This window comes from Sceloporus occidentalis, unplaced genomic scaffold, assembly GCF_023333645.1.
Source record: "Sceloporus occidentalis isolate IW3139 unplaced genomic scaffold, rSceOcc1.0.p SCAF_3, whole genome shotgun sequence".
Classification (NCBI taxonomy): Eukaryota; Metazoa; Chordata; class Lepidosauria; order Squamata; family Phrynosomatidae; genus Sceloporus; species Sceloporus occidentalis.
Genome location: NW_028316983.1, coordinates 243455734 through 243480660, shown reverse-complemented (window position 1 = coordinate 243480660; position 24927 = coordinate 243455734). Strand labels below are relative to the sequence as shown.

The following is a 24927-nucleotide window of genomic DNA, read 5'->3' as shown; positions in this document are numbered from 1 at the left end:
TAGTTGTGTATTCCGGCATGCCAGGGGGTTGGACTGGATGGCCCTTGTGGCCCCTTCCAACTCTAAAATTTTAGGTTTTATTTAGTGTAAGTTTTCAAATGCTGATGCTCACTTCATCAGATACCTTGTAGAACCTGCACTTTGATGGAGGAATTCCAGAATTGGCTAGCGTATTTTTCTTTGTCTCTTAATCACCAGGGATGGTGAGAGATACTTGCTCCATTCTTTGCTTACAACATAGCTGATTGGGTTGAGTCATGGAGGGCTGCTTATTCTGAATACCTGTTTCAGTTTTGTGGAGCACATTCATGGGTTGATGTTTTCAAACCAACTAAGTGATTGTTTACTTGTCCAAAAGACTTGGGCTATGTTCACATCTCCTGCTTTACTGACACGTTTTTTAAGTTTGACAGTTTCTGCTTCCCATGTGACATGTTGCAAAATAAAAACAGAAATTACTTCCTTTCGGTCTGCAAATCACTAAACCTTGATTTTGCTGTTTTATGTAAGGGGCACCATTTTACTATGCCATTGTATATAATGTGACTTGAGCATCCATGGAGTTAGGTATCCACAGGAAGTCCCGGAACCAAACCCCAGCAGTTACCAAGGCCCCACTGTACAAGATTAGGGATGCAAGTTGTACAGTACAATCACACGTTTACCATCTGTCTCCAGTCAGGAATGCTCCTTTTCCAAAGCAGGTGTAGATGGAAATGCTGGGCAAGCTGATCAAGTTAACCCACAGCTTCCACAAGGAGCAGTAAAACATTTTAAAGGGCTCTGAAAGGCCTGAGTTTGTTTGAGTAAGACCAGGTCTTACTCACTGTCTTACCCACTATGATTATCTCTTATGGAATGTATAAATTTATGATGCTTGTGAGTTCCTTGTTTTGGTAGTTGACTCGGCTGTATCAAGCTGTCAGCAAGAAAGAAATGCCAGAATGCAAAAAGACAGATTTGGCAAGTGCTCATTTTGCCCTCTTTAATTATAAGTAATTAAAGGCAGTGTTGGGTGCGATCTTGGGTGCTTGTGGCAAGGGATGGGGCAGGGAGAATTTCTCGATTTCTATAAGGCTGGAGGTTCTGTCATTCAGGTGGACATTTTGGGAGCATACAGCAGTTGGTAATACTGTCTGAAAACTTAGCACTTCAACAGAAGTTGTGAACCCAGACTTCCTACCTTGGTTAGGAAATAACTGGGGTAAACTTTACGGACTCTATTCATTTCATAGTGTTTTATTTGGCAAGGAATCTTAGAGTTGGTTTTGCCAGTTTCTTTCTTTGAAATATAGTCTACAGCACTTGGTATTCATTGGTGGTCTCCCATCCAAGTACTAACCAGGGCTGACCCCTGTTTACCTTCCAAGATCAGTTGGGATCTAATGCCTTTAGGGTATTCCAGCCAACTTCTGGGTGTAAGCAGATTGTGAGTTCCTGCATGGCAGGGGATTGGACTGGATGGCTCTTGTGGTCTTTTCCAACTCTACGAGCCTGTTAATTTTGTTTCCTCTCATTTTGTCATTCTTAAATTCATTTCATCCTTTTTCCACATCAACTTGCAATGAAAAAAGTCCATACAAAAGTTGGCATTTTTATTGACATTCCCTCTGATGTATTTCCATGAGCAATTTTGCAACGGTTTTTACCTTTGTTGTTTTGAATTTCCACCTATTCCACTTCAACTTTATGTCAGGCCTATGAATGAGAGACCTCCAGATCATCCCATCCTTAATAGCCCTTCTCAGGTCTTGCAAACTCAGGGCAGCCATGGCTTCCTTGGTGGAGTCTGTCCACCTGGAACATTCCCCATAATATACCGCATTTTATACTTTTTTAAATTCACTCACCGGCATATTTTTCCATATTCTTTTTATGGAGAACAATATTCTAGTGTCCATATTTTTAAAATACCATTTATTCAAAATGCATGATGATCAGTAGGGCAGGTGCCTAGGGAGTTGTCTGCAGGTGACACATTGCAGATCCCAGAACAAAATCTGATAAGAGTAGTAAGATTAGCATTGTGGCATGTACACACACCTCTTGGAAAATTGGAACTGAAAGCTCCCAGCAGTGTGGAACGTACCTTGCAAGGTATAGTTGTGTGTCCTAATGTGAGGGTTCAGTCAGGACAGTATGTATTTACCCTGTTTTTGCAAGTCCTGGGAGCCCCTAAGAAATCCTTACCCACTCAGTTGGGGGGGGGGGCATGAATTTCAACAAAAGTAAGGTGCTAAGGACCTAAATGCTCTAAAGGTACCAAATCCCACCTGATCTTGGAACATAATCAGGGTCAGCCCTGGTTAGTACTTGGTTGGGAGACTGCCAACAAATACCAGGTGCTGACTGTATTTCAGAGACAGGAACTGGTGAAACCATCTCTGAGGTTTCCTTGCCTAAGAAAACACGGTGAAATCCATGAGATCTCCATAAGTCAACAGGCAACTGGAAGACACAGAGACAGAGAGCATAAAATATTAATGTAAACGTAATACAATTAGGCAAGAAAAAGAAAATGGCCTTGACAGCATTACATGGGGAAAGGATTTAGAGGGTGTTAGTAAACCACAAGCTAAACATGAACCAAGAGTGTGATGAAGTGGGCAAAAAACTCAATGCATTTTCAGCAGGAGTACAGTGTCCAGATGTGCACACCTTGCCATTTAAAGAACAAATACAGTCATCAGGTATTTGTGAGACCTGTTAATTACCACTTCATGTCCATTATAGCAACAGCAAAAAGTGGGTTGTATGGTGGCTTCCCAACCATTTCATCCCACATGTATGGGTAGTGCAGATTTCTTAGTGGTGGTGGCTACAACTTGGTGGAGATCCAAGTGGTGGCAATCAGGATTCTCTTGGAACATTCACACCCAGGAACAGATAACCAGGCTACAAAATACTCAGGTAACATTGTTTTGCATGCAGGTAAGAATTATTTTCAGAAGTTCAAAGTCGAAGCCAGAAAAAGGTTCTGGAACTATTTTCTGTCTGTTTATTGGGAGGTATTAATTTGTTTTTACCTAAACTTCCCATCTGTTGGGCTGCCCATTTATTTTGTGCTTGGAAATCTGTGCCATATTTTGAGTACTATTAAGATGATTCAAAATGCATCACAAAGCCCTCTGAGATTATTCTCTGTGTGTGTGTGTCACACACAGAGAGAACTTGCTGGCATTTACACAGAGTAGCAGGAGTGCCTGGCAGATGAGTCAGAGCACCAGGGTGTATAGTACTGAGCCAGGATTACAGCACTAGGCACGCGCCAGGTTTTTGAGCCCAGGCATAAGGCGATTTACTGTCAAGGAGCAAAAGCAGAACAAGGATTTGGGTAAAAATAGAAGGTACGCAGAGAGATAGTGGTTATAACTCTGCACGTGGCACTTGCAACAATTGCATGCTTTCAATCTTCCAAGAAATGCTCCTTTTTAAAAATAGAAAAAAAGTGATGCTTGATTCTTTGGGTGTTTGTTGGGGGTACTATTTGGCTAAATTAAGAGGACTTCTGGGATTTATCGCTTTGCCCACGTTGTTGTCAGCATATGTAAATTCCTGGATGCTGCTCTTTGGATTATGCAGTTCTCAGTCCCTCCTGCAAAAGAGCAATTTGGATTAACCTGGCTGATGAAACAGTACCAGCACATTAATGGCAGAGCTGGCAAAATGTAAGTGACCTATCAAAAGGCTGCAAGGAAAAGCCCAGAAAACAGGAGTACAGGCTGGGCTCCATAGATTTTCTTCTTCTTCTTTATTTCCAGAAAAAGTAAACAAATGGAAAAGGTTTACTCGTGACATCTTGAGGACGATTCCATAATAATTTGAGACGGCAATAGTATCAAGGGGTGATGAATCCACCCTGGGTTTTATTACAAAATTTCAAAGAGCTATCGAATATGCCAACCCCTTCCCCCAAATAGGTTCACCACACCTTAGACAGGTTTTTTTTTAAGATTTACACTAAAATCCTCAGCTGATTCCTCAAAGCCCTTGACATGCAAGGTAGCAGCTGCCACCTTTTAATATCTTTTCTCAGTGAAAAACCTTACTCACTGTGAGTTGCCTGTAGCTGGGTCACCAGCAGTGGAGAGAGTGAGGCTTTTCTTCAGATGACAATTCCCATGCAGACTCTGTTCCCATGGAGGTTCTGTTTCTTCATTGAAACGGACTAGGCTGGTTATTGCAGAAACATCTAGGGCTCCTAATCCAACGGGCAGTGGCTGTTCCTCCCTTCCCAAAACCATCTTCTTTGGGATGCTGAGGACCACTGGTGATGGGTCAACCCCAAAGTGGTTGCCACCTTGCGGATGCATATGGACACCCTTGGAGAATATAATGCAAAGAAATACACTTCTCCCTCCGCATTTGCGGACTTAACATTCACAGTTTTGATTATTTAAAAGATCAAGGCTGCTGTGCATGCACACTCCTCTTCCTCCTGGGCTTTTCCCCCCTTCCCCAGGCACCAATCCACCCAGGAAAGGGGAGAGGGGATGGATCCATCCCTCTAAACCTCTTTCCCAGGCAGATCTGTGCCTGGGCAAGGCAGACAACCATCCACCTGGGAAAGGGGTGGGAAGCCAGTTAAAGGGACAGGAGGGAGGGGAAGAAGAGTTGCTCAAACGCCTGCTCCTCTTCCCCGGCCAACCCATCACTTTAACTGGCTTCCATGCGGGGGGGGGGGGGGGGGAGTTATTCACATTTTTTCACATTTGTGGGGGTCTTGCACCTCTAACCCCACAAATGTGGTGGGCCTAATATATTTGTTTTCTCCTGCATGAAGCAGTCAAGGATGACATAGGCCCGTTCTGCACGGGCCTTTAAGTACGTACTGTGTATGTACTAGGATTGCCCGGGGGTGTCTCTTTCAGACGCCCTCAACCCTAGTACGTACACAGTACGTACAAAATGGCGGCACCCATTCTACATGGGCGCCACCATTAGGACGTCATGAGCATGCCGCCGCCAAACAGGGCGGCGCAGATGTGACATCCTGGCGCCGCGGAAGGGCGCCTGTGGTTCCCTTTCCGCGGCGCAGGAAGAAGCTCTGAAACGGACTTTCTTCCTTGCTTTGTGTCGCCAACGACACAAAAGAGAAAGGGGCTAAGCCCCAAAGACATTCCTTTCCAGGCCGATGGAAGCGGCCTTTTGCCGCTTCCCGTGGCCTGGAAAAGCGGCAGATCAGGGCCTCAGGGCTGCCACTGTGGCAGCTGAGGCCCCAATCTGTTGGAGAAAGGGGCGGGTACAGGCTGCCCTTTTGGGCGGTCTGTAATGCGCCAGTATCAAGGATTTACATCCCCACTCCAGACTCCTAAGACCTACTCATTTCTGGCCTAAAAACAGTCTAAGTTGCTTTTCCTGGTAGTCTCCTGGAGTGACAGTTCATCCTTCACTTAGCTGTAGGGTCCTCTTACACTGCCACCCCTCCCCCCCGGAACCTTTTTTCTCAGTTAGCAGTAGATATCCATCTACTTCAGATTTTGTTTCTTGTTTGGGTTTGGGAAGGGGGACATTTTTGGTAGTCCTCATGGTCCTCAGAGGGTTCCATAGGCCAAAAAACTGACTCTTAGACCAGCCATGGTTGCCCACTCCTGGTTCAAATCCCTAACTGATTAGATTAAGGAGTCATAAATATTGTGTTGTTGCTGCTGTGTGCCTTCAAGTTATTTCTGACTTACAGTGACTCTACGCCCAACCTGTTTTCTTGGCAGGATTTGTTCACAAAAGGGTTGCCCTTACCTTCTTCGGAGACTAAGAGAGTAATTTTCCTAAGGTCCATCCAGTGGGTTTCCTCAAGTGAAGGATTTCAGTTCTTGTCCCCCGCAGTCCTAGACCAGCACTCAAACCACTATAGCAGTCTGGGTTTTAGAATTGTAATCAAATCTAAAATGATGCTTGAATGGTCAGAGGACATCTTTCGTGTTTGCTTTTGAAGTGGCATCTAGAGTGGAGGGCAATCAGTTTTTCTAGACTAGGAAGATCTGCGAAGCTCAGTGTGATGTCAAGGACAGGACATGGTCCCTTGGCAATCCACCAGGGTTGAATGGCTAAAACCAAGATAAGGGGGCGAGTTGTCAATGACTAGTTTCACTATCTTAGACATTTTAACAGCTCAGGCAGAGTGCAATAACAGGGCCAAACATACCCTCCCCAGGACGCTTTTGTAGCCTCTGATCCCCCCCAGTTCCTGCAACTGTTTTGCTGTACTTCTGAGGTATGGAGATTACTTCTAATGCAGAAATCTAATACAGTCAGCCCTTCACATTTGTGGATTTGTTTTTTCACAGATTTGAGTAATATGTTCTAGGCTGCATCAATAGACGTATAGTGTCTAGATCAAGGGAAGTAAAAGTCCCACTCTATTTTGCCTTGATTAGGCCTCACCTAAAATACTGTGTCCATTTCTGGGCACCACAATTCAAAAAGGATGTTGAGAAACTGGAGTGTGTCCAAAGGAGGGCAACCAAAACGGTGAAGACTCTAGAAACCAAGCCTTATGGGGGAGAAACTTAGGGAGCTGGTTATGTTTAGCCTTGAGAAGAGAAGGTTAAGAGGTGATATGATAGCCTTGTTTAAATATTTGAAGGGATGTCATTTTGAGGATGGAGCAAGCTTCTCTGCTCCAGAGAGTAGGACCTGGAACAATGGATGCAAGCTACAGGAAAAGAGATTCCACCTCAACAGTAGGAGGAACTTCCTGACAGTAAGAGCTGTTTGACAGTGCAACATGCTTCCTCGGAGAGTGGTGGAGTCTCCTTCCTCGGTGGTCTTTACACAGAGGCTAGATGGTCATCTGTCAGGGATGCTTTGATTGAGAATTCCTGCATGGCAGAATGGGGTTAGAATGGATGGCCCTTGTGGTCTCTTCCAACTCTGTGATTCTGTGTTCTCTGTAGGAATCTCTAGGTCCTCCAGCACGACTCAACCTTTCCTAGCATATTATCTTTTCTAATGAGTCATGCCTTCTCATGATGTGGCCAAAGTACGACCTCAGTTTGATTATCTTTTTAGGCATTTATATGTCCTCCAGTGTGATTCTATGGTCAATCTCTGGCAGAGTTGTGCTGGAGGACCTAGTGATTCCTAGAGAGTTGTTCTCTCAATATTTTTAAAAAGGTATTTTTAAAAAATACAATTTTTCCACTTTCACGGCGGTTCTGTACCCCTAACCCCAGTGAATGTGGAGGGCCCACTGTATATATGTAAGCAGTCTGTTGTGCAAGAAACTACTTCTTACCTGGCTCATCATGCTTTTTCCCTACAACGCTGAGAAATTGTGGACATATCTGCCCCTTCTCTTGTTCCCAGACCCATCCTCCTTTCCTTTTTCTGCCCTCCTCCCCTTTGTCAGGACAGAACAAAAGCAGACTTGAATAGCTGAGGCTGGGGACTCTTTGTACGGGTGTCATTGGAGGATGGATTAGCATCCCACGTGGTTCTCATGGTTCTCATTTCAAGGCAAAACAAGGCAGTCTTGTGGTTTCCTCCCCTTATCTGCCTTCATCTTGTGGTTATGAGCCTAAAAAGGGCTGTCCTGTTTACCTCAAATGGCCTCTCCTTCGAAAAGAGCGGGTTAGGGAGATCTGTTGCTCTTTTTCTTGTTGAGTGTTGCTTCTCCCTCAGTTCCTGGATGCCAGCCAGCTAATAAAACATTTTCTCACTCATTGGAAAGCCAGAGGGGAGAGAGGCAGAGGGAGTTCTTGTTTGCAAAAGCTAGCTCTTCATCACCAAAGAGAAAGGGTTTGTGTCTTCTCCCTTTTGTTGTTCCTTTCTTGGTTTTCCTTTCTCACCTGAAAGTGGGACCGTTGAACTCCCGTTTTGGGCATACCTGGCAGGTGAGCAAAGCTTTGCTTCTTTCTCAGCTACACTGAGACTGGAGCAGAAGCCAAAGTGCATCATGTGCTTCATAGTTCCAAAGCCCAGACAAGAGGGATCAAGTGCTTGAAATGAACCATTTTACAAGCAACTGGTGTCACCATGGGTCTCTGCCTCACTGGTTACTCTCAATGGTAGATTGATCACCATCCCAGCATGAGGGCGAAGGCAGCAGTCTCCAAACATGGCTCTGAAACAACCTCTCCTGTTCTCTTTTTGGCCCCACGGTATTGTGGGGCTTCTTCCTAACCATTCTCTCTGGCTTTGCTTCGCGAACGAAGATTCAGGAAGGACTCATCCCGCGCTTTGTACAAGCGCGTTGGTGACTAAAAAGTCCAATTTGGGATAAACAGGTCCGGTTGCAGAAAGCACAGCAGAAAGTCTCCTTGGGTGATGTTTCCAGGTTGTGGTTCTTTTTGCGTTGATGTTTCTTTTTGAGGCTCGTTCGGCGTGAGCTTTCGAAGAAGGCTGCAGCGTCATGGATAGTGCGTCTCCATGCCTCCCGATGTGAGGCCAGGGAGGACCATTGTTGGTGATCTGGCCAAGCCTGAGATGTTGTTTCAGGGAGTCCTTGTATCTCTTCTTTGGGGCACCCCTCTTACGCTGACCCGTGGCGAGTTCACCGTAGAATACTATTTTGGGGAAGGCGATGGTCCTTCATCCTAGAAATGTGTCTTGCCCAGCGCAGCTGCGTCCTCAATAGCATGGCCTCAATGCTGGTGATCCCTGCTTGCTCAAGGACAGCAACATTTGTCACATAGTCAGTCCAGTGTATATTTAGAATTGTGCGTAAACAGCGCTTATGAAAGCGTTCAAGGAGTCGTAGTTATTGGCGATAGGTGACCCATGTTTCAGACCCATAGAGGAGAATAGACAGTACAGTGGCTCCATACACACTGATTTTTGTGCTTCGCCTCAAGTGTGTTACTCCAGACTCTTTTGTGAAGCCTTCCGAATGCGCTATATGCCTTTGCCAGTCTGTGATTGATCTCTTTATCAATCTTGGCGTCTGAGGAGATGATTCTTCCCAGGTAGGTGAACTGCTGGACAGACTTAAGCACAGATGTGCCTACAGTGATGTGGGGATGGTAGTGTTCTTCCTGTGGTGCCGGCTGGTAGAGAATTTCCGTCTTCTTCAGACTGACTTCCAGCCCAAAGAGCTCTGCAGCTGTTGCAAAACAAGACGTGAGGCGCTGCAGAGCTGTTTCCGTATGGGCAACAAGGGCAGCATCGTCAGCAAAAAGCAGCTCATGGACTAGATAGTTTAGAGTCTTAGTGCGGGCCCTCAGGCAGCTTAAGTTAAGCAGGCTACCATCAGTACGGTAGCATATATAAATGCCGTTTTCTTCTTTGAGATCTGCCGTAGCCCTTTGGAGCATCATGCTGAAGAAGATTGTAAATAAAGTTGGAGCAAGAACACAACCTTGTTTTACACCATTAGTTATTAGAAAGGGCTCCGAGAGAGCATCGCCATATCTGACTTGACCTTGCTGGCCTTCATGTAGCAGGATGATCATTTGGAGGAATTTGGGGGGGCATCCTAGTCGTTCCAGGATCTGCCACAGACCTTTTCTACTCACAGTGTCGAAGGCTTTGGTGAGGTCGACAAATGTTACATAGAGTCCTTTGTTCTGCTCTCTACATTTCTCTTGCAGTTGTCTGAGGGCAAATACCATGTCTGTAGTGCTCCTATTAGCTCTGAAGCCACATTGGCTTTTGGGGAGAAGTTCTTCTGCAATGGCAGGAACTAATCTGTTCAGCAGTATCCTTGCGAGGATTTTTCCAGCAATGGAGAGCAGTGTTATACCTCGGTAGTTCGAGCAATCCGATTTTGCTCCTTTTTTCTTGTACAGGGTGATGATGACTGCATCTTGGAGATCTGATGGCAGTTCGCCTTTTTCCCAGCAACTCACAAGGAGTTCGTGGAGTTTAGCATGGAGTGCATGACCTCCATGTTTCCAAGCTTCAGGTGGAATTCCATCAATCCCGGCAGCCTTGCCGTTTTTCATCTGCTGTATGGCCTTAACGGTTTCTTCCAAAGTGGGAGCTATGTCCAATTCTTTCTTCATCGGTTGTTGTGTTATCTCTTGAATAGCTGAATCTTGGACTACTCGGTTGGCACTAAAGAGGCTTTGGAAGTGTTCAGCCCATCGGTCCAGAATGGAAGCTTTATCTGTGATTAGTGTTTGACCATCTGAACTGTATAGGGAGCTTTGGGTCTGATATGTAGGTCCAAACACTGCTTTAAGAGCTTTGTAAAATCCTCTGGAATCACCCAGATCTGCACAACGTTGTGTCTTTTCTGCTAAATTGATCCACCACTTGTTCTGAATGTCTGAGTTTTTGTTGGAGTTGACTACATACGAGGCGAAAGGCTGCTTTTCTTACATGGCAGGATGGCTGGGCGAGGTGTGCCTGGTGAGCAGTTCTCTTCTTTGCCAACAGCTCCTGGATCTCTTGGTTGTTTTCATCAAACCAGTCTTGGTTTTTCTTGAGGGAGAACCCTAAGGATTCTTCCTCAGACTGCAGGATGCTGTTTTTGATATGTTGCCAAATAATAATAATTAATAATTTGTTTTATTTATATACCGCTATTCCAAAGATCATAGCGGTGAACAGCAAGTAAGCTAATTAGCAAGTAAGCTAATTTGCCCCCAACAGTCTGGGTACTCATTTTAGCGACCTCGGAAGGATGCAAGCCTGAGTCGAGCTTGGGCCCTTTTGCTGGTCTTGAACTCTCAACCTTGTGGTTTTGAGTGAATGGCTGCAGTACAGGCATTTAACCACTGCGCCACCAGGCCCCTGCTGTAGGAGAAGGGTCTATAAGGTGGTCTTCAAGTTTTGTTTGCAAATTTGCCTGAAAGTTGTCTCTCATGGCAGCTTGTTGAAGATTGTTGACTTGGAGTCTCCTCTTTAGGATGCCACCCCTCTTAGGTTTAAACTTAAAATGAAGATTTAGTTTACATCTTACGAGGTGATGATCTGTTTGACATTCTGCACTGGGCATCACTCGGGTATGACGGACATTGTGAATATTTCTCTGGCGCACTAGGATGTAGTCAATGAGGTGCCAGTGTTTGGATCTGGGGTGCATCCAGGTTGTCTTCAGGCTGTCTTTCTGCTGAAAGATGGTGTTTGTAATAGTCAACTGCTGTTCTGCACAAAATTCTAGCAGGAGACGTCCGTTATCGTTACAGTTTCCAACACCATGCTTGTCTAAAACACCTTTCCAGGCTTCGAAGTTCAATTTCAAGGTTTCCTAACCATTACGGTGGCATTTAATCACAAATAAACCACCACTTATTTGGTATTTAATTACTTATTTAATATAGCTCATATTTCTCCCGGTGTATGACCTCTGGCAGGTGAACTTCAGGTATACGTCAGGCAATGAAGTAAATGCATGCCTGGGCCTTAGTTCTTTAGCAGAATATTTGTTACTAGAAGCAGAAATTAATATATTTATTTATATCCACTTTTTCCCAAAATTGGGACTCAGAACAGCTTGCAATTTAAAAGAATAGTACAATTAATAACATACAAAAGTGAGCCTTAAAATAGAATTAAATTATTACAATATTACAACAGATCACTCATTAGAAGAATAAAATACAGTAGAAAAGGATAAAAGTGCTTGAAAACTACACTTAAAACAGTACAACACCCCCAGCCTGTTCTTTTAAGACTGTTTTAATAACAAAAATAACATGGATAAGAATAAGGATAGGTCCTTACACCAAAGAAAAAAGAGGAGCAATTCAACATGCAGATGTTTTATTCAAAGCTAACCATCTGCACATGTGAATTAAAATAATCTGGTCAAGTAAGCTTTGCATCAGTAAACAGAATATATCCACACTGCAAAGATAAAACAGTTTGACACCTCTTTAACTGCCATGAGTCTATCCTACAGAATCCTGAGATTAGTAGTTTGTTGAAGCACCAGAACTCTCTGACAGACCAGGCTGTAAACTAGAAATCCAGGATTCCAAAGGATGGAGCCATGGCAGTTAAAGTGGTGTCAAATTGCCTTATTTCAGCAGCATAGCAAGTCTTAAATTCATTTTGACTGTTCTAGAGTTTTAGATGGATCCCATCTCCAAGATACCTCATTATGTATATTCAGATATTCCAAACTCCTTTTAAAAAAATTCAAAACAATTCTAGTCCCAAGCATTTACTGATGCAGCTAAAAAAACTTCCAAGTAGTTGGAGGGCAAGGAGGTAATAGAAGGCTGGGTAAGCATAAAAAGAAGATATAAAAAGGAGTACTTTTGTCAGAGGCTTTGTTAAAAGAGTGTAAAATACATTCACAACATAAGGTAAAGGTACACCCCATTACAAGAACTTTATTCCACACCCAGTTAAAGATCAAAGGCACATTCAAATAGAAAATTATTTGTTTGGCAGTGAAACAAAATCAAACAGTGGGCAAACCTAGCCTCTGTGGGAGCAGCCATTGAGAAGGCTCTCTCCTGAGCCTTCAACAGCCATACCTGCGACGGTGGTAGGACAAAGAGAATGATTTCTCCAGAGTTCTTAACATTTGGGTATACAGTCAGCCCTTCTTATACACTGATTTTTTATACACGGATTCAAGCATACATGGTTTGAAAATGTTCCAAAAAAGTATAAATTTACCTTGATTTTCCATTTTTTATAAGGGACACCATTTTGCTATGTAATTATATTTAATGGGACTTGAGGATACACGGATTTTGTTATACACGGGAAATCTTGGAACCAAACCCCAGCATATAACAAGGGTCCACTGTATTTGAATCCTCATCAAATTGTACCTTCACTGCTCTTTCTCTGCTTGTTCCAGCTGCCCAGTAAAAGAGTTCATAACCTTGAGGGACGCCTGATACAGAAGGCTGATCAAGCACTGTTTTGGTTTTCTTGTTAATGTTTTTTGTTGTCACATTTACCTTTTGATTTCTTTTGTCTCACCTCTAGGACTGGCCATTTGATGATGGAGCTCCACCACCCACCAAGATTGTGGATGACTGGCTCAATCTGCTGAAGACCAAGTTTTGCGAAGACCCTGGCTGCTGTGTGGCTGTGCATTGTGTGGCTGGTCTGGGACGGTAAGGAGCCTCCTGACTTGCAAAAGTCGTATCATACTGTTGAAGCTGCTGTGTCTTCTCCAGCCTCTCCCACGATGTGTGGAAGATCCATTTCTCAAATGTGTTAAACTTCAACTCCTTCCTTCTCCTTTTGATACCAGGCACTTACATCTCGAGATGTATAGGACATGTTGGATGAGGATAGTAAGAATGGGATGAGGATGAGGGATTGGACTATCTCTCTGGCCATGTGGGATGAGGGTACAGGTTGAGTCTTATCCAGAATTCCAAAATCTGAAATACTCCAAAATTTAAAATTGTCCACATGAATGGCTGAGATAGTGATATCATTGCGTTCTCATGGTTCTGTGTACACAAACTTGGTTTCGTGTACAAAAAAATATTTAAAAAGTTGTATATAAAATTACCTTCAGACCATGAGTATAAGATGTATATGAAACATCACTGAATTTCATGTCTAGAGTTGGGTCCCATCTTTAAAGTATCTCATGTATATGAAAATATTCCAAAATCTGAAAAAAATCTAAAACATTTCTGGTCCGAAGTATTTCAGATAAGAGAGACTCAACCTGTAATGGCTGTAACTGCTCAGAGTGAGATTTATTAATCTTGTTTTACAACAGATACACATCATGTTTTGTCTCCTCTTCCTTCCCGAGAAGATCCCAAGGCTTTTCTTAGTGGCCTTCAACCCTTCCAGACTCCCTAAACTGCCCTTTTTTCCCTCCCTCAACATGAATTGCCTCTAAACCACCACTAGTTTCCCCAAAAAACAAAGTTGACTTCTTTCCACTGAGTTCCAATTCTGTTGTTGTTGTTTAATCATCTGTGCAGTCCCAGGAGAAAATTGGCCTACAGGCCAGCAACAGTTGCCAACCAACACCTGTCTAGGACAAGATGTTTTTTTCTAACTGGGCAGGAGAAAGAGCATCCAACTTCCCACCTTAATCTCCTCACCATCCTTTCTTTCCTAGGGCTCCTGTTCTTGTCGCACTGGCCCTGATTGAAAGTGGGATGAAGTATGAAGACGCCATTCAGTTCATTAGACAGTAAGTGACCCGTAGCAAACCTCTAAGCCTTCAGGGGGGAAAAGATGGAGATTAATGGGCTGGTATCTCCAGGCAGACTTTGCATTAACGCTGTTGCCTGTTGGTGAGCTGCTACACAAGAGGCAAAATCCTCATATAGTATGACTTTTTGAAGTGTCAGCCGCTATCCCAGCCCTAAAAGCTGGGTGCTACTAGCTACCCTTGGCTGCATTTGCATAATACAGTTTGATACTACTTTTACTGCCATGGCTCAGAGCTATGGAAATCTGGGATTTGTAGTTTTGTGAGACATTTAACCTCTGCCAAAGAGCTCTGGTGCCATAACAAACTATAAATCCCAGAATTCCATAGCATTGAGCCATGGCAGTTAATGTGTTGCCAAATTGCATTATTTTCTTATTTGCTTGTTTGTATTTTTAATACAGAGAAGTAGAATTTAGTCTTGTGGATCTACTCTTGAATTCTGAAGTAGAACATCCCAGACACACATCTATCTCTTTAATCTGCTGTCTGTGAAAACTAGGCCACAAGTCTGCACTATGCCATGACATCACCACTGTGCTTCTACTGGAATCTTACTATGGTTGCATCATTGTCAGCCTGTCCTTTAGGCTGGGTGGCATCCCCATATTCTAATGCCCTTCCAGCAAGTCATTTAGGGCCAGGTAAGGACTAAAATGAATGCTAGGATCCAGTGAAAACTGGCCAGGGAAAACAAGGATTAACAGTCCCATCTGGCTGTTGAGCTCAGCTTGCAACACAAATGCTACTCGTGTCCTTCCTTGAAGCCAGCACTCGTTGCCAGCTGCAGTCCTTACAGTTGCTCACAAATCCCCTCTTCCCTAATCTCCTTAGCGTGTTCCACTCAAACTACGAAAGTGGGGATTGTTCTGTCTACTCTCTGCTCTTGGTCAGAGCCCCATCTCCATTAGAAGGAACTGTGATAAAAGGGCATAGCCAGGAATGCTCAGATGAGCCCAGTACTCTCTCTGCAAGGGAAGATGAGGGGTGCTACTGCATGCTTGAGAATTCATTGACTTAAGGCATTTATGCATCACATCTCAGCCCACTGGAACTCCCAAGATAATTGACAACAGAGAAAAACATTTAAAATATCCAATAAAAGCATGCCATATATACTCAGATATAAGTCGCTCATGTATAAGTCGAGGTCAGGTTTTGGGGTCAGAATTAGGGATTTTGCCATGGATAGGTCGAGGGTAAAACTTGGACGCTCCTTCAGTGTGTGTATGGCAAGAGAGACTCTCACTGAGGCTTTTCTTCAGCGTTTCAGCAGGAAGGGGACTCAAACAGCAATATCAATCAATCACCCAGGACTCTTTCTGCTTGGCTCTTTCTTGCTAAACCCCTCTCTGCATTACATGGGGAAATCTGAAAGAGCTGTTATCATGTTTCCATAATGATTCGTAAATAAGTCCACCTGGAATTTTCGGGTCAATTTTTTGGGCATAATTTTTTAGACATAGATGATAGGGTAGATGAAAACACTTACTAAAGATAATTTAAAACCAAGCAGTTGAAACAGAGAAATTTCAAGGACCAAAGGTCATATAAAACAGCACCATCTTACCTGCCAACCTGAAGCTCAGCAGGGATGGAGCCAGCTTTAGCAGGGAGTTCCACAGGCAGAGTGCCACCACAGAAAAAGCCCTGTCACTTGTACACACCAGGCTAGTCTTGCAAGCTGTCACGATAAGCAATAGGGCCTGTGCTAAGGCTATCAAATTTAGGGCAAGCTTACATGGAAGAATGTCTAACCATGGCTGGTAAAAGGTTTTTTCTCCCTATAGGACAGTGCTTCCTAATCTTTGGTCTGCTAGATATTTTTGACTTCAACTCCTAGGGAGCCAAATCAACTTGGCCAATGATCATAGATTTTTGGATTTGAAGCCCAGAACATTTGGTGGACAAAGTGTTTATAACCCCTTCTCTAAAATCTGTCCTTCTTTGAACCCATCCATGCATTTTCCTTTCTATCAGGTGTGAGAATGTGTAACCCCCCCCCACAGGCTGCTGGACAGCAACTTCCATCAGCCCTAGCTACCAGACGATGGTTAAATATCCTGGGAGTTGCAGCCCAACAACATCAGGAGGATTGCATGATCCTTAACTCTTCTTTATACCTAAGGTGTTCTGTTTTTGCTATTGTTGTGTGCCTTCAGATAATTTTTTAATTATGGTGTCCCCAAGGTAAGATTTATTCAGAGGGGCTCTGCCATTGCCTTGTACTGAGGCTGAGAGAATGTGAGTTGCCCAAGGTTTTTATGGCAGAACAGGGATGCATTCTCCCAGTGAGATTTGAACCCTGGTTTACCCAGTCCAATACTGAGTCCACTACACCAGGCTGGCATGTGTACACAACATTAAAATAATCTATAGAATTCTTTATCAAGAGCATCACAACTCAGTGATCTATAGAAATTGTGCAAATGGAACAAACTTCTACAGTGCTTCTTTGTCTCAGTAAAATTACTGCTGACTTTGCTGAAGGAACAACATGCAGCAATGCAGAGCATTCAGGCCACTTAGTGGGGTTATGCTAGTCTCCGCTCCTATTTTTGACATTGTGTAAGGACACATCCAATACCTCCTTGCACAGCAATTTTTCTCAGATTGCTCAGTGAGCAGTTTTCATTCCTTTTAGCAACCCAGATGGCCAGTAAGGGGAAGGAGAGTGAAGGTGTGCCAGAAATGCTCCCCAATTTGCTCTCACCTGGCTAGCAGCCATATTCCTCCTAAACCATGGCCCAAATAATTTGGCAAAACCCTATGCTTCACCAGCATCTAACTTGACATCAATCTTGGCCATTGCCTTAAATGCCAAAGTGAACCCGGACTTGGAAAATGTTCCAGAATCCTTTGCAAGAGACAACAGTTTGTTGCCATAACATAATCCCATGTGGAAAAGGTGTGCTGACTGCTTGAGAACCACTCTGTGTTTTTCATCTTTGTGTTTGCAGTGATATTGGAAATCCCACTAATCTTCCCCCTCCCTTCTCCCCACAACTCTACCATTTTCTCTTGCCAGGAAACGACGGGGTGCCATCAACAGCAAGCAGCTCACCTACCTGGAGAAATACCGACCAAAACAGCGGCTCCGGTTCAAGGATCCTCAGAACCATAAGAACAAATGCTGCATCATGTAATAACCTCAGTAACAGCCTCTTGCCAAAACACACAAATACAAGAGGGAGACACACAAACGTATCACACACATACACAGAGGGCTTGACTTTTGGAGTTAGGGGATCTTGGCTCCACAACTTTCTAGGTTGGAAAGATTCCCTTAAATTTTGCCAAGGCCTGAGGGAGAAGGCCTACTTTGCTCTCACATGCCAGAGATTATATCTGCTCTCAAATTATATCCCCCTCTCAAAATGCTCCTCTTTACAAAGGCATCACACACCAGTGCTAACACCCCTTCCATTTCATGTTGTCCTGGGGGGCTTGGGCAGGTATGGTAAGGCTGGCAAGTCCATAGCATGGCCCATTTACATCGTAATAAGGAGATGCAGAGAATTGGCAGTGGACTTTGTTTTGGTTTAGATCCAGTTTACAAAGCCTTACTTTGTCTATCTTAGTTCTTTCTGGAATATGTTTGACTTGAGACTCTCCAGTGCAAGATGTGCCCTATGATGTGGCCATCAGGCTATCATATCTCCCTTCTCCTTACAGTTCCTTCTTCGTCTCAGTCATTGTCCATTGCTGGTAGGGTTGCCATAATTCTCTGTTAAAAAATGGGACAAAATGTAGGACAAAATTTAAACCAAAATATAGGACAATTGTAGGATAAAATTTAGCCCAAAATGTAGGACATTTAAGAAAAATTAAGGACCTTAAATGTCCTACATTTTGGGCTAAATTTTATCCTACAATTGTCCTATATTTTGGGCTAAATTTTGTCCTACATTTTGTCCCGATTTTTAGTAGAGAATTATGGCAACCCTAATTGCTGGTCAGTTATATTTGGTCATGTGGGTCTACAGGAAAGCTCAGGAGCGGGGGAAAGAGTGAGTGGGTTGACAGTAGTGTTGGGTCACTGATGAAGAATCTGTTCTGCCATATTATATTTTGTTCCATCCTGTGAAGTATAGTGGTTGTCTTTCCTTCCCCTGTGCTGTGCTGTGCTGTGATAGTCATGTTTAATCTTGAGAGTTTGGGTAAGATGGGAAGGCAGAAATCTTCTTCCTTCCCTTAGAGAGTGACAGCGAAGCTGGTGGTCAGTTTGTGTAGCAGAGGCAGCTGGTTAGTTTCATGAGGATGGAGAAGAGAATCTACTCTGGATTTTAGTCCCTGCTGTAGAGCAGCTATTCCAGGTGCCAACCCCATTTTGGGAATGAGATTCAGCTCCTCATATAATTCCTTTAAAACTGAGGTTATGATTCAGAGACCATTCTTTGCCCCATAAACATGCAAACTATCAGCCCAACTGCACGGAAAGGGAGACAGACTTCATGGATGCCACTGTGGTTTCAGTTTTGTGGGACTGTGGTTCCCAGATGGTGTAGATACACTTCTTCCTGGGACCACCACCACCAAGGACCTTCAACCTTGTTTTAAGGGGAAATTAACCCTTGAGCAGTACCCAATTTCCCCCAGGTTTTCCCACCCAGGTGTTTTGTGGGGGGGGGGGGTGTTTTGTTTTTGTTTTGTTTTTTTGAAGGGGGGGTAATGCAAAACTGGAAGTGGATTTCTAGCCTCTTCTCGGGTGGGCAATGGTGTATTGGAGTTAGCAATCCACAGTGGGTTCCTGTGGTATCAAAATTTGGATCACTGAAGCTTGTCCATCTCAGGTCTAACGGGAAAAGCTGGCTTGTTGAAGGAAATGTGCTTGTTTTTGAGGGTCTTTCTCTCCACCCCATCACTATTTTTTAAATCTGCTTTCAACCTGTGTAGCTCTGCATCACAGGCAGCATTGTGGCACTAGGTGTAAAAACACACTTAGTAGCTTGATTTTGAGTATCATGCAGGCATTTCCAGCTTGCTTTTCCAGCTTATTTTGTGGAGTGTTTCAGACTGTTTGTCTTCCCTGGGTTTTTATTTTGTGTGTCCAGCTTGAAGGCTTTTTACATGTGGTATTTCCTGTCTCCATCTTACTTAGTAACTGACTTCTTCAGCCAGGGTTTAGGTGTTAGGAAGGCTTTCAATTATTCTTCCACCCCACTAAATATTTTTTACGCTCCAAAGGCGTTCACAGGCTTGTCACCTACCACATTTTATCATAAGTCCACAGATATTTGTGCACCATAATTACCATAAGAGACAGACCTGTAGTATTAACTACCATCATAACCAGTAGATTTGTTTTTCTTCACCAACAGACACAGTGAAGAATACTGTGTTGTTCTTCTCCACCCCCTGTACTGTTATTCAGATATTTTATTGCATTTCATTCATATTAGTTTTCCACCACCTTATGTGCCAAGAGTGGGGTACTAACTGAAAGGAGAAGTAATATAAAAGCACCTCCAGATCCAAAAATAAATCCATCCTTACAGAATGTTAGTAGGCCATCTTGCACCCTAGTTTTCCCCTAATAACCTGGATTTCTGTTAGCAGACATTATGGGCCGTAATAACTCAAGTAGTATGAATTGATATAATTATGTAGAGTGGATGCACCCTAAGAGAGAGGGTTTTTCCAGTCCTTACCTGGAAATGATGGAGATGTCCTACTTGCCAAGGGCTTGTGTGTTTAGACTGGCACCCCAGCACCCTCCAAATGTGTTGGACTACAACTCGCATTCTCCCTAGCTGATATGGCCACCACATTTAGAAAGGCTGGGATAGAGTAGAGCTTGGAAATGATTGGTGATAGTTTACCACCCTACCATTTCCTTTTTCAAAATTCATAGCAATTAAGGATTCTTTATTTTAAATATTAAAAAATACCAATGTAATTTCCAAGTGCCCATTGCTGTCTGTCATTCCTTTAATTCATCACTGGGCTTTTAACACTCATGGTTCCAGGCTTGGTGAACATCTTATATGCTGAACTGAATCCCTCCCAGTTAATTAATTTAGAGCCCTGCATTTTTCCAGACTGGAAGGCATACCTTTCTTCTTTGAAGAGAGTTAGTATCTTTGCCTCCAGGTAGAGAGCCAGCATGGTGTAGTGGTTTGAATGTTGGACTAGGACTTTGGAGACTGGGGTTTGAATCCTGGCTCAGCCATGGAAACCCACTGGGTGACCTTAGGCAAGTCACACTCTCTCAGCCTCAGAGGATGGCAGTGGCAAACGCCTCTGGAAAAACTTGCCAAGAAAATCCCATGATATGGTTGCCTTAGGGTCACCATAAGTCAGAAACGACCTGAAGGTACACAATAACTACTGTAGAAGTTATTTGCACTCTCAAAGCACAACTTTCCAGTTTTTGGTCATAGATGTAATCTGTTCTAAATTTCAAAAGTGAACAGTGGCGTGAATTCAGGGCCCCCAGCCACATGGGTACTGCTGCCTTTCCTCCATGTCCAGCTTTGGTTCACTGTTCTAGCAATATGGAAGTAATTTCCTGGCAGGAGAGTGACAGTCCAGGCTGCTTCATACTTTGCTGAACATGGCTAGTTTTTCTACAGTTTTGCTATGACTTCTCTGCTCTCCAGTACATCTGTTATTTTAGACTTTTCATTCCTGTATTTAACACTAGTAACAGCCAATCCATTTCCTGCATATAAGAGAACAGGCTTTGTTGTGCTTTATAGTATTTTAAAGTAGTAATAATTTGGATTGCCTGGACACAAAATTACAACACTAAGAAAATCAGCATTTGACATATCTTGCCTAGTTCTGTGGCATGCATAGTGAAACTCTATTGCCCAAAACTGGAACTGTTCAGCCATCTCTCTACTTTTAGTGACCTTGGTAGGTACTGCCTTAAAGATCCTAAGAACTAGAAACTTGACCCCCCCCTTTTTTTTTTTTTTTTTTTTTTTTTGGAAACTTAGATATTAGTATTCTGAAGTCTTCCAGTTCTGAAATATACAAGGTACAGAAGTTTTACTACAGTAGGATGGATACTGTGAAATCCAGAATCTGTCTTCTTTTTTTCTTCTTTTATTTTTTTTTAAAAAGCAAACATTTCTGTTTTTGCAAAGGGATCTTGTATCACCTTTGACAGTAACTGAAAGAGAGAAGTTAGTAGCGTTACATACTTTTTCACACAGAGACTGCATATATAAGTCTGTCCCTGGACTTTCCACTCCATCACATTCTTCTGAGGAAGTAGACTCAAGTCTGAGAAAGCTCAAAAATGCTACCAACATCTCTCAGTTAGTCTCAAAGATGCTACAAGATTCCTTTGCATACAGATTTCCCAGACTAACACAAAGCTATGTCTTTGATTGCTGCTTTTAATTTTAACACCATGAAGCAAAAGCTCACTTTCTCTGGCCTTTTGCTTGAATTTAAGACCTTCTTTTTGAATCAAAGTGAATGTGCCTTGCTCCCCCACTGAATGCTTTGTTTTTAAAGTTGAGTATAAATGTAAGACCTTTTCCGTGAAACTCTCACAGCTTTGAGGTGTGGGTTTGTGATTTCCTATGCAGAGAGCTTGAGCAAGCCAGAGAGAGTAGGGAAGAAGGCTGCAAAGGATGATGTTGTGGTTTCTCAGATTGGCTCTGTGAGATGCAAGGTCCTCTTTTGAGAAGCAACTTGTTAGGAGGTTGGAAAACAAACATAAACTATACTGAACAGGGTGGTTTCAACCAAATTCAGTGCAAAAAGTTTCCAGCATGATGATGATGAATCAGACCTAGCTTTGTTTTGCACTGAAACTGAAATGGCAACAGGACTTTAGCTGATTCTGCATCTGACAGAATCAAAGATGAAAGCTTTCTGCAATTGTACTTTATCAAACTGTAGTAATCAGAATTTTCAATCTTAGAAATCTTCCATCCAAAACAGCTCCCTGGCTATAAACAGCTAGCTTCTCAAGGCTCACCCAATCCTCCTCTCCCAGTATATGATGCTCCTGTGTTTTCTGTCTTCCTCCTCACCTTCCTCCTCTTCCTCCTCACATGCCATGATGGAGCTTTCAGAAAATTCACTTTTGTTCCATCTCATCCAACCTGAAACGGTGCAGCCCAGGACAGGGGTTACCAACCCCAGAAACAGGCTCTGACCAAAATGGTTTTATTCAGCCACTGCTAGCCCAGCCAAATTTTAATCCCCCTTGCATTCAAAAATGACCATTTCATTGCCAAGAGGAGCAGCAGCTAGCCTGCCAATGTATTTTACTGCCAACCTACTTATCTGTCTTTTCAGTAAACATATTCTTTGGTGCACCTCCTCTCCCTGGTCTCTAAAGTGTAGCCCTACAAAGACAGTTTTGGGGCCCCCAGGTCCTGTTACTCCTCCCCAAAATGGGGGTGAGACCATCCTCCATCATCCCCTCAAAGGACCAGTGCAGTCCCCTAGCCCTTGACAATTGCCTGCCCTTGCAGTAGGTAACCCTGACGTAAAATGAAACCTAGCTTCTTGGATAGTTCCAGCACACCACACATATACACATGGATTAGAGTCTGTAAAATACATTCTGCTCACCTCTCCAAAGGTCACATTGGACTGTCTGGTCTAGGATGGGTTTTATCCCAACTCTACTGACCTGGGGTTCTTCCACACTACAAATTTTTATAGCACAATGATTCCGTTTCAGTGTTCATCTTAGATCTGTAATTCAGTGAGGCACTAGAGCTTTCTGGCCAAGAGTTCCAGATACCCCTTCCTAAACTGCAAATCCCAGGATTTCATTGGATGGAACTGTAGCAGTTAAAGTGGAACCATAGCACTATAATTGTGTAGTGTGAAAGGGCCCCTTGTCAGATGGTGTAGTGGATGTGTGAGCCAAAATAGGTTTTCTATCCTTTTTTAAAACATACATGCATAAAGAATGTGTTTTTTAAAGGCACAAGAACTCCAAATTTTTGTAAACAATCCTTTCCAAAAGTGATTACCCTCCCTCAACTGCGTGCGCACACACACAAACCTCTCTACCTTTGCAAAATTCTCTTTTAAGTCCTTTAAAAACACACAATACCAAAACCATTCATAGCACATAAAATGTCTTCAGAATATGGGCATAGCCCAACACGGACATACCAGCATTTTAAATAGCCTTATAGTGTGGAAATCTTGAATTTAAAAATAAAATTTGGGGGCGGGGGGAAATGTGTGTATCTTTGGCCAGAAGAGAAAAAAAAATGTAAAAATGAAAACAACAAAAAAAATGCAACACCTCTGTTTTGTATGGGTGTGTGAGTGTGAATGTGTTTCCTTCCTTTCTCTCAGTTCTCGTAGAGCAAAAAATAATGATGTTCCTTTTGTAGTTCACAACCTCTCTTGTAGCAGACATCAACGCTGCGGGAATTTTGAGGCTCACAAAAGCCCTCTTGTTCCCATTTTGATATAAACAGTGTCTAGGAATGTGAATTTGCACCCTGTGAAAGCTAGGCAGCTTTCCCTCTTGTTGGGCTTATGAGTGGCTTTTGCTAGAATTGCCTACAACCCAATAGAAACAGAGCGAGGTTGAATCAACTCGGGTTTATTCCAAATGTTGAAGGAGTAATCCAGTGATTCTCATTCCCCACCCCCCAAAAAATAATCTGGCACCTTGAATGAAACCTGGAGCAGATTCACTGCCCCACTGACATGGGAGCTGCCAGCACTGCAGTTGGAAAAACATGTCGTGATTTTCAATGAAATCTATGTACAGTACTTCAAAGGGTGCTCCTTCATGCCTACATACCCAGAGTTTTAAAGTGTCAGGATTCACACTCATTGACACACACACACACTGACAGTTGCTTGCAGCCTCAGTGACAGCTGGTTTCTCCCCTATCAGTGGCGAGGGGAATCCACTCCCAAGTATTTCCAGCATCCAGAGTTTGCACATTCTGTCCAGTACCATTTAATTATGTTTCACCCTGCATCTTGAAGGATTTGAGTGATTACTCCCATAGAATTATAAAAACCATGTCTTGGAGGAGAAAGTGAAAGGTAACAGGTATTGGCAAAAAAAACAACACCCTGAAATGACTATTTAATTATAGACTATTTATTTTGGAAATGGTAGCTGCTCCCTTTTGCCCCATAGATCTAGTTTTCACTTGGCCAACAGGAAGGAGCTACAGTTCAAGGGGAATCTTCATAGGCTTCTCTTGGAACTCTTTCATACTGTGATAAGGCTGTGATCCATGGTTGCATCCTACAGAGTCCTGGGATTTAATGGCCATGGCTCCATCTCATAGAAACCTTGGATGGGTAGTTGGTGAATACAGTAGGCCCTTGGAATCTGCTGGGGTTTGGTTCCAGGAGCATTCCCCATGGATGCTCAAGTCCCATTAAATACAGTAGCATAGTACAATCACATCCTTTTTATATATAATAGTGAAATCAAGGTTTGCTTTTTGGGAACGTATATTGTAGATTTTTGTGGATGGTTGAATCTGTATCTGTGGATACAGAAGGCGGACTGTATTTAGAATTCTCTATTCTAGTGGTTCACCAAACTACAAATCCCAGGGTTCCATAGGATGGAGCTATGGCAGTTAAAGTGCATCAAACTATAACTGTGTAGCGTGAAAGAGACCTTGGGATGTTGAAATTCAAGAGCATGGTGAGTAGGGACTATTCCAGGGCTGCCTCCCTACCTGGCCAGTCTTGAAAATAAGACTGTATCGGATGGAGGCAGGGAGGGCAAAATGAGGGCACTTCCCCTCCAAAATAATTTTTTCTTCAGTCCTCTAATTTCTAGCATTGCAGGGAGTGAAACACTGAAAATCATGCACAACTCAAACATTTCACATTTGTTGCATATCACTTTCCTTTGGTCACTTTGCTTGTCCCATTTCTTTGGATAATGAAACCCTACTTCTTAAAAACTCAAGTGCAACTTT

The 24927-nt window shown here is 43.1% G+C and overlaps 1 protein-coding gene across 6 annotated transcripts in view; it reads left to right on the top strand.

Annotated features, from left to right (window-relative positions):
* Positions 1–17801, top strand: part of LOC149317703 (protein tyrosine phosphatase type IVA 3-like) — a 111771-nt gene extending 93970 nt beyond the window's left edge. For all 6 annotated transcript variants that reach the window (XM_089518051.1, XM_089518049.1, XM_089518050.1 and 3 more), the window contains 3 exons: positions 12835–12965; positions 13940–14014; positions 17064–17801. In XM_089518051.1, coding sequence (XP_089374177.1) covers positions 12835–12965; positions 13940–14014; positions 17064–17181 — 324 coding nt within the window. In that variant the 3' untranslated portion in view covers positions 17182–17801. The remainder of the gene's footprint in view (positions 1–12834; positions 12966–13939; positions 14015–17063) is intronic.
* The last annotated feature ends 7126 nt before the right edge of the window (positions 17802–24927 follow it).